The 17,634-nt window shown below is 37.7% G+C and overlaps 1 protein-coding gene across 2 annotated transcripts in view; it reads right to left on the bottom strand.

The window, feature by feature from the left end:
* The window catches only part of ITFG1 (integrin alpha FG-GAP repeat containing 1), a 300,650-nt gene that overhangs the window by 131,725 nt on the left and 151,291 nt on the right, over positions 1–17,634 (bottom strand). For both annotated transcript variants that reach the window (XM_070451356.1, XM_070451355.1), the window contains exons 9-10: positions 6,467–6,561; positions 2,473–2,645 (exon numbers count right to left, since the gene is read on the bottom strand). In XM_070451356.1, the coding sequence (XP_070307457.1) occupies positions 2,473–2,645; positions 6,467–6,561 (268 nt within the window). The remainder of the gene's footprint in view (positions 1–2,472; positions 2,646–6,466; positions 6,562–17,634) is intronic.

The following is a 17,634-nucleotide window of genomic DNA, read 5'->3' as shown; positions in this document are numbered from 1 at the left end:
TTTTCCATGTAACATGATTTTAAAGGTTAACTTTAAACAATTAAGACCTTTAGCAGAAAATAAAAAACAAACTTAGGCCCAAATGGCAACTCTCCTCTGAAAACAAAAAAATACAAGTTTACAAGCCACAGTTTTAGAACTTCCTTTTCATGAAACACATATTGTGGATTTTTAGTCTCATCTGTGTAGTTTATCTCTACCTGATTTTCAAAATCTGCAGAAAAAAAGGTGACAGAATTCTCCAGGTAGCAGCCCTTGAAAATATAAATGGCAACCCTATACTACTTCTTAGCAGTCCTGAAATCAGTTAAAAGTTATAAAATGCTTTTTCAACAAAATTTGAATAGTAGAAAAGAATTATAATGCACACTATATCTTATTTTCCTTCTTTTATGTTTCAAAGAATGTATTATGCTGAATTCTTCGAGACACACATCTCTCAAGAATAGGACTCTCTCATCTAGTGATTTAATGAATGCTGAGATGCACTAAAATCTATCCTTCAATTCTCATCTATTCCAAAGGAATAAAAAAAGAAACCCTGGGCTTTAAACAGCTGCTTTTATAAAAGCTCCAAGAGTCTATGACTGCCTTTTACTTTATGTTTCCTATAGAGCCATAGTGTTCACTACTGATTTAGCTGCTGATATCATCACTATTGGAGAAGGAAATGGCAACCCACTCCAGCACTCCTGCCTGGAAAATCCCATGGATGGAGGAGCCTGGTGGGCTACGGTCCATGGGGTCGCAAAGACCCAGACATGACTGAGCGACTTCACTTCACCATCATTATTATTTATGGCTTCCCTGGTGGCTCAATGGTAAAGAATCCACCTGCCAATGCAGGAGACACATGAGATGTGGGTTTGAGCCCTGGGTCAGAAGATCCCCTGGAGAAGGAAAATGATAACCCAGTCCAGTATTCTTGCCTGGGAATACCATGGAGAGAAGAGGCTGGTGGGCTACAGTCCATGGGGTCCCAAAGAGTTGGACACAATGCATGCAAATTCAATTCACTGTCATTATTACTGAATGGTAAAGGTAAGTTAAATATTTGATGGCTTGAAGGAGAAAATGTTGATAAAAAAACTTTTATGACAAAATATAAATTGCTTGCATGTTTTACTAAGAATAATCACGGACTTAAATGAATTTGAGATGTAACTTCTTATTCTTTTGAATAGGGTAAATGTTCAAATTAAAGCAATTTTTATATTTTTTTTGCTTTTACATTTCTCTGCACTATATATTTAAAAGGAAGAAAAAAATCATATTCAACTCAAGAGGCTTCTTTTGGTTCTACCAGATGTGCTTCACACATAGGTGATGAGTGGTATATACTACTATGCATTATGGAGCATGATGCTTATATCTGTGGAAAATTCTGTAAATACAACTCAGAGTGACTATAATTCAAATCAAGATCCTCAAAAAAGTTTAAGTACAGATTCTTCATAATTTTCTATAAATATTTATGGATAATCACTAATAATGTATGGTTTTCTAAAAATCACATTTTTAGAAAACATTGTTTTATGTTGAAATTAACAATAGTCTGATTTTTTTCCCCTAGGACAGTTGTATTACATCATGAGCCTGGTAGTAAATGTGAGTTGAATCATCACAAGTTCCAGAGTCAAAAAATGAATTAATGCTCAGAAGGAAAATTATGGATAGATATGATTTAAGAGGCAAGAAAGAATAAGGATAAGAAACACAACTAATTATAATATGAAAAATACAATAAAGCATTAAAATTTTAGAAGAGTCATATTAGTGGAATCTGCCAAGAACAAAGTGTGAATTTAACTACATTGGTTTAGATACTGGTACTTCTATTTAAGGTGAAAAAGTAGGAACAACATTCAAAATTACTGATAATGCAATACGTGTACTAAACAATTTGTATTTACAAATATTATCAACAGTCTTGTCTATCTTGTCTATCTAATTCTTGATATCATTATAAAACAAGTAACAGTAAGGCACCACTCACTGATAGTACAAGTCAGCATATCTTGTTAATTTCTTCATTTATTTTTAACTCACCTAATTTCCACCACAACTCCATGATAGAGGTGCAATTATTATTCTCAATGAGGGGTTTAGGTAAGCTGCCCAAGTCACACAGGTGCTAAATGGCTGGACTGAGTTAAGCCTAGGCTGAACTCTTAACATCCATAGTCTTTAGACTCAAAGTATAACTGAGTCATTTGCTTATAAAAATTTTGACCTTTTAAAGACCAAGCTTGTTGAGTGAAAATATGCCTTTCACTGTTCTATAAAATAGAACAAGAACAGGTATTCTAAGCAGTGGGGAGAAGTTCAGGGACCATGTAAAAAACAGACACTGAACACTGAAATCGTGTTCCTTATTTAAGGGACGGTACCTTATTTAGGTGTTATTCAGGTATACTGTGTCACAGTGAAGATACTTTACACATATTTCTCTTTTTGACTTAATTTCCATACCTTCCAGATGTATTCTTCAGTATGGCGAGAGCATCTGGGTAGCCATCCATGTTGTAATCTCCAATATGAAGGGTAATTGGAATTGGTATTTCAGTTGGTTGCTGTTCATGCACATATGGCACAAAGCCCCAGAGGGTACCCTTACTGCTAAAATCCCGTAGGACAGGAGTCCACTGTGGGTTAAGAGGAAAAATTAGATTTTATAGTCATTTTAGGGAAAAAATTCACCATTTGTAAAACAAATGATCCACAAAAAATCCTCAAGATATGTATCATCTTTCTTAAGTTGTATCTCTGCAAAATGGCACAGTATTATAATTTACTTTGATAAATAGGTAATTGACAATCTAAAAAAATAAGTCTACCTTATAATTTATCAGTAGTCATCTTACCTTGAACTAGCATATAGAACCTTAAAAAGTTTTTCACAGAATAAGGAATTTTAGGATTGAGCTTATGTTATCAAACATGTTATTTGACTGACTAAAAATGTGTGGTGGAGACTTCCCTGGTGGTCCAGTGGTTAATAATCTACCCCACAATGCAGAGACACTGGTTTAATCCCTGGTCTGGAACGATCCCACAAGCCACGGAGCAACTAAGCCTGTGAGCCACAACTACTGAGCCTGTATTCTCTAGAAACTGTGCTCTGCAACAAGAGAAGCCCATGCAACCACAACTAGAGAGGAGGCCCAGTTTTCTGCAAATAGAGAAAGCCCGTGTGCAGCAATGGAGACCCAATGCAGCCAAGAAAAAAATAAAATTAAACAAATGAATAAACAAACAGAATATGTGTTAAGTGAAGATATGAAGATAAATGAATACTTTTAAAATTGTAATATCTAATACTGATATCCTTTTGAAGGACAGGTTTAGGAAGAAAATTAGAACATGACAGAGTCTCCCTTGTTCTTCTGCTCTGCCTCTTATACATGATGATGACTTTAGTCACCATGCTCAGAAACAAGCAGCTCTGAGGCTTTCCAAACAATACTAGCCCTGACAAGCTCTCCCAGCCCAGGAGAATGAGCTTTGTTGCCACAACAGCTGGAAGCTACATTTTACATAAATTCTTTATTCATCTACTGATTATAATGAAGAAAACACAGAGAATAGCTTCATTTCAAAATGAGCTTTGGTAAAGCCTGTTCTCTTCTGAATGCCCAAATCTTTACTTTTAATAACCTAATGTAAACTAAAAATCTGAAGACTGGAAATCAATACATTAAAATTAGAGATGTGTCCACAACTAGCAAGAGCATAGATACTGGCACATAACCTGAAGATGTCTAGATAGAAGCAGATGCAGCTGGCTTGAGATGATAGGAGGCCAAACATTATTTTTTTCCTTGTAAGCAGGTGGCTCATATACATGGCTCCAAGCCAAACTACATAAAAAGTGAATTCTTGAAAAGTGTTTAGTACATAGAACATCCCAAACATTTTCTATGTATTCAAAGAAAGCATACTTTGCCAAGGAAAAAGGAAAAATATGTCTTAACCATAAAGACAAATTTATAGAAAACAAGCAGCTTAAAAAACTGATATGCATCTAATGAAATTTTCAATCTTTCTTAAAGCAAAAGAATTGTATATCATCAAAGTGTTTTAACATTTCACATGACTGAAAAAAAACTGCTTTTATTTTTGGAAGAGGATGAGAAATTTCACAAAATGTCGAGTTATCTCAAGTTTCTGAAGAGGATGACAGTTTATTAATGAGGATAAAGTACTTCTGTTAAGGTAAATGTATTAAGGTCTAAGAAGTAAAAAGATTTTTCATTGATGTGACATTCTTAACAGTCAACAAAGAACTGTGACATTTATCTTCCCATAGAGAGATGACTGTATAATTTGAAAATACTGTAGTCTGTCACTTGAAGACAGGCTGCAATTACTAGGTATACTTACAGCTATGAACCAATGATGAGGTGATTCTTGACCTAATATTTTCAGCAATTCAAAATTTTCAAAAAGTTCAAGATAATACAGATAATGGGTTTAAGAGTTACATGTTTTTAGAATGCTGACTATAGGAAGATTTGAAGATATGCTTTCTCTAGTGTCTTAGTATGAAAGGTGATACTTTCTACCTATAAGGGCTATAAAAATCAAGATGTCATTCTATCATCTTTTTTACCCCAAAATAGAAAATATAATTAATTCTACTACTGTATTACTGGTTTCCTTTCAGGTATTATCAATATTGAAAAATTCTCAATGTCATAAGCTATCAGTCCCACATTTAAAAAATTTGTTTATCATTCCCACATTAATGCTGGGACTATCAGATTCTGAATTGTTTGCCAACAATCTACAGGAATAAAGTTGACATAAAAGAACAAAATAGATCTAGACATCACAAATAAAAACAAGATTAGCCTTGAAACTAGATATAGTGTTCTTCTACATAATTCTTTATTATAGTTATAGTGTATCTTACCATATTCCCAGCATATGAAAGGCTAACAGATCATATAATTGCAGGATCAATAATGGGTTTCTTGGGACTTTCCTAGTGGTCCAGTGATTAAGAATCCGCCTTGCAATGCAGGGGACCTGGGTTCAATCCCTGGTTGAGGAAGTGAAATCTCACATGCCACAGAGCAAGTAAGCCCACACTTCACAACTAGAGAGTCTGTGCACTGCAACAAAAGATCCCGCATGCCGCAACTAAGACCACACAGTCAAATAAATAAATAAATATTAAAAAAAGGAATGGGTTTTCTTTATGAGAAATCATTGCAATACATTCCAATCGCAGTACTTTTTCTCTCAGTAAACCAACAAAAAATAGATTTAAGTGCATTTTATTAAGTTAACATGGAGGAGGAGTGTTGGTTGTCATACACAAAGTAAGGTGCCACGTTTGAGCCTGAGAATTACACTCAAAGACAGACTAATGGGAGAAAAGCTGATATGAACACAATCTCCTAAGGAGATTGAAGACCTTACTTGGGTTTAAAATTGGGAAAGAGGTATGTCAAGGCTATATATTGTCACCCTCCTTATTTAACTTATATGCAGAGTATATCATGTGAAATGCTGGGCTAGATGACTGACAAGCTGGATTGTTGGGAGAAATATCAACAACCTTACATATGCAGATGATACCACTCTAATGGCAGAAAGCAAAGACGAACTAAAGAGCCTCTTGATACAGGTGGAAGAGGAGAGTGAAAAAGCTGGTTTAAAATTTAAAATCTTTGTTCAAAAAACAAAGATCAAGGCATTCGGTCCCATCACTTCATGGTAACAGAAGGGGAAAAAGTGGAAACAGTGACAGATTTTATTTTCTTGGGCTCCAAAATCAGTGTGGATGGTGACTTTAGCCATGAAATCAGATGACAGGTGTTCCTTGGAAGAAAAGCTATGACAAATCTATACAGAGTATTAAAAAGCAGAGACATCACTTTGCCAACAAGGGCAGTATAGTCAAAGCTATGGTTTTTCCAGTAGTTATGTACAATGAGAGTTGGACCACAAAGATGGCTGAGTGCCAAAGAAATGCTGCTTTCAAACTGTGGTGCTGGAGAAGACTCTTGACAGTCCCTTGGGCTACAAGGAGATCCAACCAGTCAATCCTAAAGGAAATCAGTCCTGAATATTCTTTGGAAGGAATGACGCTGAAGCTGCAATACTTCGGCTACTGGATGCTAAGAGCCAACTCATTGGAAAAGACTTACTGGGACAGATTGAGGGTAGAACGAGAAGGGGGCGACAGAGAATGATGTGGTTGGATGGCATCACTGACTCAATGGACATGAGTGTGAACAAACTTAGGACACAGTGAACGACAGGAAAGCCAATCATGTTGTAGTCCATGGAATTGCAAAGAGTCAGTCTCGACTTAGTGACTGAACAACAAGTTAAAATGAGGAAGTAAACTTATTGTTGTTTTTTCTCTTTTCTGATTCTTCAGATACTTCTCTAACTTCTGACATTGTTTGCTGAGATTGTAACCTTACTTACATTAAAAAACAAGTACATATACCTGCTTTGCTCCAGATCTTGCTAAGTAAATGACACTTTTCTGGCAGTTTTTGTCTTCACAGCCTGGCAGTAAGTGATCCATGTTTCCATCTCCATCTGCCAAAAGAAACTTAAAAAGTTCATTAACAGCCACAAAATGGTGCTCCTGTATAGCAGATTACATTTCCCATCTTTTCAAAGTCTGCATCACTCTAGATAAACTGAGGAATCTGATGCATGGTTTTGTAGTTTATGTGATTCAATTAAAGAATTACTCTGGCCCCTGCTATCTGTTACCTGGACTGTGACTGGTTTTAAACTGCTCACTTTTCTTTGGCTAAATGTTTATCCAATGTTGGAAAAACACCTTGTCTCAGGGCTTTAATGTTAAAATCATCACTTAAAAAATGTAGCTTGTGATTTAGACAATTATCATTGCTGCATGGGAGGAAACGAGGCATGTCACTAGTAACCCATTATTATTTGACTGATTTTGGATGTCTTTACATATACTTTTAAGCCTCTTTTATACAGCATAAATTTCAAGAGTTATAAACCTTTCTGCAATCCAGATTCTAAAAAGAACCAGTATATTTTTATCAATAAAAAGACAAATGAAGGGAATACACATGTCATTTCCACCTGACTGATTTTTAAACAGCTGCACAATGGTCTGCAAAGACCTCCAGAGATGATGTTACTGAGGAACTTGGAATCATTTCCTCTAGTGCTCCCTCCTATATACTGTCCCTACCTGATGGAAGTTTACAAATTTTGATGTTGTAGAGTTAAATTTCTACAGGGACACTCACACAATGGAGTAATCATGTAGCTTTTAAATTTAGAGCCTCATTTTGTATTTCTTCGGAATAAATATGGATTTATTTGCAATGGTTAAATGTATCATTTAATGTGTGCCAAGGTAGTAGTACCTTCACTTGGAAGACTACATAAGGGTTAAAAATAAAAGAGGTCTTTGTGCAGGTTTAAATATCAATATTAAGAGAGATATGTAACTAAAACAAATCTATCAAGTATCCAATCATGTATTCAAAAGAAAAAAAGAAAATTTAGGTTGTGTGAGATGAAAATCTAGCCAATGGAAGCTGACCTCAGCAAGGAAAAGGCGTATTATAGTGAAAAAAGAGTTTCTTTGATTCAATTTCATGGTTTAATTACTTATGATTCTCATAGGTAATACTCTGAGTGGTAACAAACCCTTACTTATAAGAGTATAACATTAAACAAAACAGTTGAATTAATAATGGCAGCACAGAAATTATCTGTGATATGGCAGTAGTACATCTGTGAAAGCAGTTGAGAGAGAGATGCAACTCTATGCAGGAATACTCGGAAAGGAGAAGGCTATCCAAGGACACAAACATATATCATAGTTAGAAAAAAAAAGTAGGAGCTCGCCAAGTAAGAATTAAACACAAAGTGTGATTTATAAACTGGGTCTAATAATAACATAGGCTTCATTAAAAGCCAAATCATTTCACTGCGATTATTCTGGGACTAATCAGAAGAAGACAGTTAACAAGTCTCTGTCTTTCATTTTTACCCCAAAGTCAAAATACTCAGATTTAGATTTTATTTACACTTTTCTTTTCTCCTAGTTTCTCTTTCTTCCAAGTAGTTTCCTATTTCCCCCAAGTATTTTGGCCATGACTTGGCCGAGATTTAATACTGGCAAATAACATATCTCTGTTAAACATATAACTAACTCACATCATAACATCATAAACATGCCTTTTTGTAAGAAATATCAGTAATATTTTATAGATATGGCTATAAAAATCTAGAACTCTATCAAAGAAGGTGCTCCTTATGCTGATTCTTTTTTTTAATTTTAATTTAAAAATTTTTTTCCTTTATTTTTATTAGTTGGAGGCTAATTACTTTACAATATTGCAGTGGTTTTTGCCATACTTTGACATGAATCAGCCATGGATTTACATGTGTTCCCCATCCCATTCCTTTGGGTCTTCCCAGTGCACCAGCCCTGAGCACTTGTCTCATGCATCCAATCTGGGCTGGCGATATGTTTCACACTTGATAATATACATGTTTCAATGCTATTCTCTCAGATCATCCCACCCTCACCTTCTCCCACAGAGTCCAAAAGTCTGTTCTATAAATCTGTGTCTCTTTTCTGTCCTGCATATAGGGTTACCGTTACCATCTTTTAAAATTCCATATATATGTGTTAGTATACTGTATTGGTGTTTATCTTTCTGGCTTACTTCACTTTGTGTAATGGGCTCCAGTTTCATCCATCTCATTAGAAGTGATTCAAATTTATTCTTTTTAATGGCTGAGTAATATTCCATTGTGTATATGTACCACAGCTTTCTTATCCATTCGTCTGCTGATGGGCATCTAGGTTGCTTCCATGTCCTGGCTATTATAAACAGTGCTGCGATGAACATTGGGGTACACGGCTCTTTCAGATATGATTTCCTCAGATTGTATGCACAGGAGTGGGATTGCTGGGTCATATGGCAGTTCTATTTCCAGTTTTTTAAGGAATTTCCACACTGTTCTCTATAGCGGCTGTACTAGTTTGTATTACGCTGACTCTTTAAGTGCTATTTTTTGATACTTATCACTTATCACTTCCTCAGTGATAGAAAAGGTTTCTGAGATTCCAATTTCATGTCCTAAGGAAATTTTCTCTCTCTTAAAGGCAACAAACTTTTAAATTCCACGTTTCACTTTTCTACACTAAAAAAAAAACAACAACTGTATTTGTAAATTATTTAAACTTAAACTTGAATAATAAAAGTAGTACAAGAAGTCCTGAACAAATTTTAACCAGATTGACCTGTTAACATTTTATGCCATTTATTTGATCATTTGTGTGCTCTGTGAAATCATTTTTTTTCTGAACCATAATTATATACATTACAGCCTCTCACCCCTAAATACTTTAGTGTGCATTTCCTATAAATAGGGATATTCTCTTAAACAACCACAGTACAACTATTAATTCACACAGACAATCTTATCTATTGTACTATATCTATATTCCAGTTTTGTTTTTTGACCTAATAATGTCATTTGTAGCATTTTTGACCCTCTAACATAGGATCCAGAGTCTAGGAGTAGAACTGCATTTAGTTGTTATTTTTGGTGTGTTTTTCAGTTGCTAAGTCATTTCCAACTCTTTGCTACCCCGTGGACTGCAGCATGCCAGGCTCCTCTGTCCTCCACTATCTCCCAGAGTTTGCTCATATTGATCTCCATGGACTCAGTGGTGCTAACCATCTCATCCTCTGCTGCCCTCTTATCCTTTCACCTTCAATTTTTCCCAGCATCAGGGTCTTTTCCATGGAGTTGGCTATACGCACCAGGTGGCCAAAGGACTGGAGCTTCAGCTTCATCATCCGTTACAATGAATATTCAGTCCTTCCAGTATATTGGCTGGATATCCTTGCAGTTATTTTTAGTCTCTTTTAATCTAGAATATTTTCATAGCCTGTGCCTTTTACAATCTATATATCTTTTTTGTTTTTAAACCTCAGACGACAGGAATTTCTTACTTTTTTAATAAGTTATTATGCCTGAGGAAGAAAGTAGTTTCAGGAAAATTTTTCATATGAGTCAGAGGCACAAGGCTAGTAACTAGTAATATGCAAATTCTATGAAAAATAATGTGACTATGAGGAAAGTCATGCTGAAGAGGTACCACTCTGTGAACTTAGCATATGTTTCTTAAAGAAGTCCCAGGAATTATTCAGTTCAGATTGTCTTCTCAGGACTTCAGCATGTTACATATCTCAAGTTTCTTTGAGAGATAAATTACCTCTCAAAGGTTCAAGTGAAATTGTAACAGAAGGAATCACATTTTGATTCATTAATTCTATAAAACGTGACATAAAATTTGGCCTGTTGAATGTCAAGACTGCTAGAGACTAAAGTTCACACTAACTACATGCTAATTTCTATCTGATGTTAACCTTAACCAAATTTCAAATGAAATTATTCTCTAAAACAGATAATTTTAAAGAGATATGATTCAAACTGACTTTCCCCAAAATTTTAATTTTAAAATCAAGAAAACACTAAAATAGTTTTCATCAAAATGGACTATAATGAATTTTGGTGTAATAATTTTTCTGGTTTTAATTAAGCAGAGGACAAAGAAGATATGTATGAGCAAGGGTCACACTTATGTTTCCTCTTAAAAATTCATAAAATTTTCAGTATCTTGAAATTAATTGACCTGTGGTATCATTTAATCAAATTACAACTCATTGTTCTGGCCCCAGATTATCCATTAACACTGTAAACCACAGGTTCTTTAATGCAGTATTCCCAAAGTATGGCTTCCAGTCGAACAGTCTCAACATCACCTAGGAACTTAATAGAAATGTCTATTCTTACACCCCTGTCCAGAACTAATGAATAAGAACCTTTGCTGCTGCTGCTGCTGCTGATTCGCTTCAGTCGTGTCCTACTCTGTGTGACCCCATGGACGGCAGCCCACCAGGCTCTGCCGTCCCTGGGATTCTCCAGGCAAGAACACTGGAGTGGGTTGCCATTTCCTTCTCCAATGCATGAAAGTGAAAAGTGAAAGTGAAGTCGCTCAGTTGTGTCCAACTCTTCGAGACCCCACGAACTGCAGCCTACCAGGCTCCTCTGTCCGTGGGATTTTCCAGGCAAGAGTACTGGAGTGGGGTGCCATTGCATTCTCTGTAAGAACCTCTGAGGGTGGGGCAAAGCATATGCCCTCTGGTTGAACCACTGTTCTCAGGTACTTCTGCTAGTCTTCCGCTAATACCAGGGGTTGTTACACATAGTCTATGTCTGTTTTGATCATGTTCTCCATTAACAACAAACTACTTTTGCTAATCATATTCCACTATTCATTTAGGACTCAGTCTGTGTCTTGCTTCAAGCTCTTGAGACTGAATCAAAGTTGTCTTTTGCCCATTTGTGTACCTCCTGAAGTGAAGTGACCTGTACACTATTGCCAAATTCAGACTTAAATTGAAGAAAGTAGGGAAAACCACTAGACCATTCAGGTATGTCCTAAATCAAATCCCTTATGATTATACAGGGGAAGTGACAAATAGATTCAAGGGAAAAGATCTGATAGAGTGCCTGAAGAACTATGGATGGAGGTTTGTGGCATTGTACAGGAGGCAGTGATCAAGACCATCCCCAAGAAAAAGAGAAGCAAAAAGGCAAAATGATTTGTCTGAGGAGGCCTTAAAAATAGCTACCAAAAGAAGAGAAGTGAAAGGCAAAGGAGAAAAGGAAACATATATCCATTTGAATGCAGAGTTCCAAAGAATAGCAAGGAGAGATAAGAAAGCCTCTCTTCAGTAATCACTGCAAAGAAATAAGAGGAAAACAACAGAATGGGAAAGACTAGAGATCTCTTCAAGAAAATTAGATATACCAAGGGAACTTTTCATGCAAAGATGGGCACAATAAAGGACAAAAATGGTATGAAACTAACAGAAGCAGAAGATATTAAGAAGAGGTGGCAAGAACACACAGAAACTATACAAAAAAGATCTTCATGACCCAGATAATCATGATGATGGGATCACTCACCTAGAGCCAGATATCCTAGAATGTGAAGTCAAGTGGGCCTTAAGAAGCATCACTATGAACAAAGTGAATGGAGGTGATGGAATTCTAGCTGAGCTATTTCAAATCTTAAAAGATGATGCTGTGAAAGTGCTACACTCAATATGCCAGCAAATTTGGAAAACTCAGTAGTGGCCACAGGACTGGAAACGGTCAGTTTTCATTCCAATCCCTAAGAAAGGCAATGACAAAGAATGCTCAAACTACCGCACAATTGCACTCATCTCACATGCTAGTAAAGTAATGCTCAAAATTCTCCAAGTCAGGCTTCCTTCAACAGTACATGAACTGTGAAATTCCAGATGTTCAAGCTGGTTTTAGAAAAGGCAGAGGAACCAGAGATCAAATTGCCCACATCTGTTGGATCATCGAAAAAGCAAGATAGTTCCAGAAAAACATTTATTTCTGCTTTATTGACTATGCCAAAGCCTTTGACTGTGTAGATCACAACAATCTGTGGAAAATTCTTCAAGAGATGAGAATATCATACTGCCTGACCGGCTTCCTGAGAAACCTGTATGCAGGTCAAGAAGCAACAGTTAAAACTGGACAGGGAACAACAGACTGATTCCAAATCAGGAAAGAAGTACGTCAAGGCTGTATACTGTCACCCCATTTATTTATTTGCAGAGTACATCATAAGAAACGCTGGGCTGGATGAAGCACAAACTGGAATCAAGATTGCTGGGAGAAATATCAATAATCTCAGATATGCAGATGACACCACCCTTATGGAAGAAAGTGAAGAAGAACTAAAGAGCCTCTTGATGAAAGTGAAAGAGGAGAGTGAAAAAGTTGGCTTCAAGATCAACATTCAGAAACCTAAGATCATGGCATCGGGTCCCATCACTTCATGGCAAATAGATGGGGAAACAGTGGAAACAGTGGCTGACTTTGTTTTTCTGGGCTCCAAAATCACTACAGATGGTGATCGCAGCCATGGAATTAAAAGACGCTTACTCCTTGGGAAGTTATGACCAACCCAGACAGCATATTAAAAAGCAGAGACATTACTTTGTCAACTAAGGTCTGTCTAGTCAAAGCTATGGTTTTTACAGTAGTCATGTATGGATGTGAGATCTGGACTATAAAGAAAGCTGAGTGCCGAAGAATTGATGCTTTTGAACTGTGGTGTTGGAGAAGACTACTGAGAATCCCATGGACAGCAAAGAGATTCAACCAGTCGGTCCTAAAGGAAATCAGTCCTGAATACTCATTGGAAAGACTGATGCTGAAGCTGAAATTCCAATACTGTGGCCACCTGATGTGAAGAACTGACTCATTTGAAAAGACCCTGATGCTAGGAAAGGTTGAAGGCAGGAGAAGGGGATGAGAGACGATGAGATGGTTAGATGGCATCACCGACTCAATAAGCATGAGGTTGAGTAAACTTTGGGAATTGGTGATGGACGGGGAGGCCTGATGTGCTGTAGTCCATGGGGTCACAAAGAGTCAGACACGAATGACCGACTAAACTGAACTGACTGAAGTGAAGTGAAGTGAAAGTCTCTCAGTTGTGTTTGACTCTTTGTAACCCCATGGACTGCAGCCTGCCAGGCTACTCTTCCTTTGAAATCTCCAGGTAAGAATACTGGAGTAGATAGCTGTTCCCTTCTCCACAGGATCTTCCCAACCCAGGGATTGAACCCAGGTTTCCTGCATTGCATGTGGATTCTTCACTGTCAGCTACCAGGGAAGCTGTGTATCTCTTGGGCAGGTCAAATCATGACTGCAGTGAAACAATTAGTACTATACATAAAATAATTGTTTTTGGTGAATGTCTTGGCATTTTGTGAGAGTATATGGAGAGTTTAATGTAATGGCAAGAAGGCAGAACTAAGATCAGTTAGATTTAGGTTTTAATCTGGCTTAACTCCTAAATAGTAATTAGACACATACTTTTGGGGAAAAACCTGAAAAATACTTTAAAATATTAGGATTGACAGGGAACAGGTATTCTGTATTTTTTTTAGGATTGTGACACGTAGTCAGGTTTTTAGAAATTCTCCTTCCATCTCTTGGCCCCAGCTTCCCTCTACAACTGCAATCACCAAAGCAGTTTATCTTGTGTATTCTTTACCACATAGGCTGTGCAAAAGCAGTTTATCTTGTGTATTCTTTACCACATAGGCTGTGCATATTCATATACCATTAATATAAATGATTCTGTACAAACAGCGGGGTACACTACATACTTTCTGGTGCCTTGAATTTTTAAAATATTTATTTATTTTGACTGCACTGGGTCTTTGTTGCCATGTGTGAGTTTTCTCTAGTTGCAGCGAGTTTTGGCTACTCTATAGCTGCAGTGAGCAGGCTTCTCATTGCTGTAACTTCTCCTGTTAAGGAGCACAGGCTCTAGGGTGCACGAGGTCAACAGCTGTGGCATATGGGCTTAGTTACCCAACAGCATGTGGAATCTTTTTGGACCAGGGATCGAATCTGTGTCCCCAGCATTGGTAGGTAGATTCTCTACCACTGGATCAGCAGGGAAGTCCTGAATTTTTTTTTTAATATATCTTTGAGAACATTACACACTGATAAATTTACATCTGCCTCATATATAATATAGTATTATATTTTATGGATATATCTCAGTATAGCTAACTCTCTTGTTGTTGTGGGTTCAGTTGCTAAGTCACGTTGGACTCCCTGCAACCCCATGGACTGCAGCAAGGCAGGCTTCCCTGTCCTTGAGGAGTTCACTCACATTCATGTCTACTGAGTCAGCGGTGCTACTGATGTGCTTTCAATCTCTTGGTAATCAAAGTAATCCAACAATGAATAACTCTGCACAAATAACGTCTCATCTTTGAGAGATTATAGTTAAATTCCTAAAATGGAAATTACTGACTAATAGATTATATATGATCAAAGTTTTTATTTTAATCTCCACAGAGGAATAGTTCTCAAACTAGTTAAAGAACCTTTATATTCTTAAAGAGTGGGTAACCCCAACAAGCTTTGTTAACATGGGTTATATACATGAGTATTTCTATGAGTATACTTGACACTAAGACTAAAAAATAATTAAATATCTAAGTGAAAATACAAACCATAAATATATTAAGTGTAAAGATAACTAATATTTTCAGGAAAAAATAACTTTTCTGAAATAAAAACATTTGGCAATAAGAATGTCATTATCTGGGTATATAGAAAAGCTTGATTTTCATACTACTTTTATATTCAATCTATTGTTTTGGTTGACAAATATGAAAATAAGTAGGGGGTACTTTCAAGATGGTGGAGGGTAAGGACATGGAGAACACCTTCTTCCCCACAAATAAATTAAAAAATCACTTGCGTGGAGAACAACTCCACAAAGAACATCTTCTAAACATCTTCAGACTTCTAGAAAGGCAAACTAATCTCACTGGAGTGAGGTAGAGCAACAGATAGAGACTAAAAGGGAGGCAGAGGATTTCAGGATAGAGCCGGGCACCCTGGGGAAAGGAATTGTGAAGTGGTGGGGTGGTTTCTGCACACTAGGAAACTCCCTCACAGGTGGGATCAGAGGGGAGCTTCGGAACCTCAGAGGGGAGTGCAGTGTAGTGAGACAGGTGCTCTGAAGGCAAAACAGAGAAAATTCACCACAGAGTTTGTGCCAAGGGGCACTTCCCTGACGAGAAGTGGCTCACATGCTTGTGTCTGCCTGCAGTGAGCGGCGGATTGGTGCAGAGGCCCTGGGCTCACTGGTTGGGCCTCAGGGAGAGGGCCGGGGCTGACTGCCATGAAGATACTCCGAGGGGGCTGGAGCAGCACAGCAAAGGCCAGGAAAGAAACAGGCCAGGAAAGCTCAGGGTCTGCCAGAGAAACGAAGGATCATTCCTGCAGGAAGGCTCAAATGTTGTTTGCTTCTATGTGCTCACAGAACAAGGGCCCACGCCCAGGCAGATGCCAAAGCGGGGAGAGCCACCTGCAGAGTACAGCCCCAGAAGCAGAGAAGGAGGTGCGGGAAGGCAGGGGCCCACTATGATCTCAGCCCTAGAGGCTACGACTACCACCAAGCTGTGAGTGGATGTAGGTCACCACACACATCTTCCTGGGAGCCCGAGCAGCTTGGCTTTGCCAGGGGCCCCACAACTTGAGACCAACTCCCCTGGGAAAGTGCATGACCCACCCCAGACTGTGGTGAACCCGCTGTGGCCCAGTTGCACCAAGCACTCACTACACACTCTAGTGGTGTCTGCTGAACCCCTCCCTCACCCCAGCACAACTGAGCAATTGAGCCCAAATAAGCGGCTACTTTTGCCCAGTTGTGTTTAGGCAGTGAATAGACATGGGAGAGAGACTTAAAATCAAAGGTAGCCTAAACCCAAAGTGGAACACCAGGGGCTGTGTGAGCAAAGGAAGGAAGGGAAAAACAAGCCCAGAAGTTACAGGTGTAGTAGTTAAAATATACTGGAGGACTTTCTGAGTAGGCAAATCTACTAGAGCAGGAAAACAGACAATTACTTGGACATTCCTCTCACTACCACTTTTCATATATTCTCCCCCTCTTTTTTGCCCCCATTTTATTTTTTATTATACTATCCTGAAGTGGTTCTTTATTATTTCTTTAAGTTTTATATTTTATAACTTACTTTTTCCTCTTTTAGAAAGGACAAAAACCTTATTTTTAAAAATAAATTTCATGGCTTTGATTTGTTTTTTGTTTTACATGTTTTATTTTTAAGCTTGTATTTTCAAGAGTCTAAATTATTTCTTTAAAGTTTTTGATTTTTTTTTTATCTTTTGTCTTTGAATCTTTGAGAGTCTATTAAATTTTAGTATAAATTTTCATTTAGGGGTTCGATTATTGGCTTACTTTCTCTCTTCTTTTTTTATCATTATTTTGTTTGGTTGTTTTTCTCCTTTTCCCCTCTTTCATTCTCTTTACAAATGCGTGAATCTCTCTGGGTGATCTTGGCTTTTGAGTTCTTTCACCACGAGTCTAAGGGTTTTGCCTTTTGTGTTATGAAGCCCGTGAAATATTGGTGCTAAAGTAAGGGGTTGGGCCTGAACCCCAGAGGTGGGAGACTTAACTCCAGGACTTTGGTCCTCTAGAGAACTCCCAAACCCACAGAACATTAATATGTGAGAGCCCTCCCAAAGGCCTCCATCTCAAAACTAAGACCAAGTTTCACCCAAAAGCCAGCAAGCTCCAGTGCTGAATGCACCAGGCCAATCCTTCAGCAAAATAGGAGCACAACCCTTCACATTAGCAGACAGGGTGCCCAAAGCCATACTGAAGCCACAGACATCCAAAAACACACTACTGGATAAGGCACTGCCCTTCAGAGAGACAAGATTTAGCTCCATCCATCAGAACAGAGGCACAAATCCCCCCAGCCAGGAAACCTTCATAAGATACTGGTCTAACCTCACCAAGGGAAGGGAGACTCCACAATTAAGAGAAATCACAACCTTCCAGCCTGTAGAAAGGAGACCCCAAACACAGTAAACTAAACAAAATGGAAAGAGAAACATCCAGCAGATAAAGCAACATGGTAAAAACCCATAAGACTAAAAAAATGAAGATGAAATAGGCAATTTACCTGGAAAAGAATTAAGAGTAATGAAAGTAAAGATGATTCAAAATCT

The sequence above is a fragment of the Odocoileus virginianus genome, chromosome 20 (genome assembly GCF_023699985.2).
Source record: "Odocoileus virginianus isolate 20LAN1187 ecotype Illinois chromosome 20, Ovbor_1.2, whole genome shotgun sequence".
Classification (NCBI taxonomy): Eukaryota; Metazoa; Chordata; class Mammalia; order Artiodactyla; family Cervidae; genus Odocoileus; species Odocoileus virginianus.
Note: the sequence above shows the minus strand (reverse complement) of the source record. Positions and strands in the feature narration are given on the sequence as shown.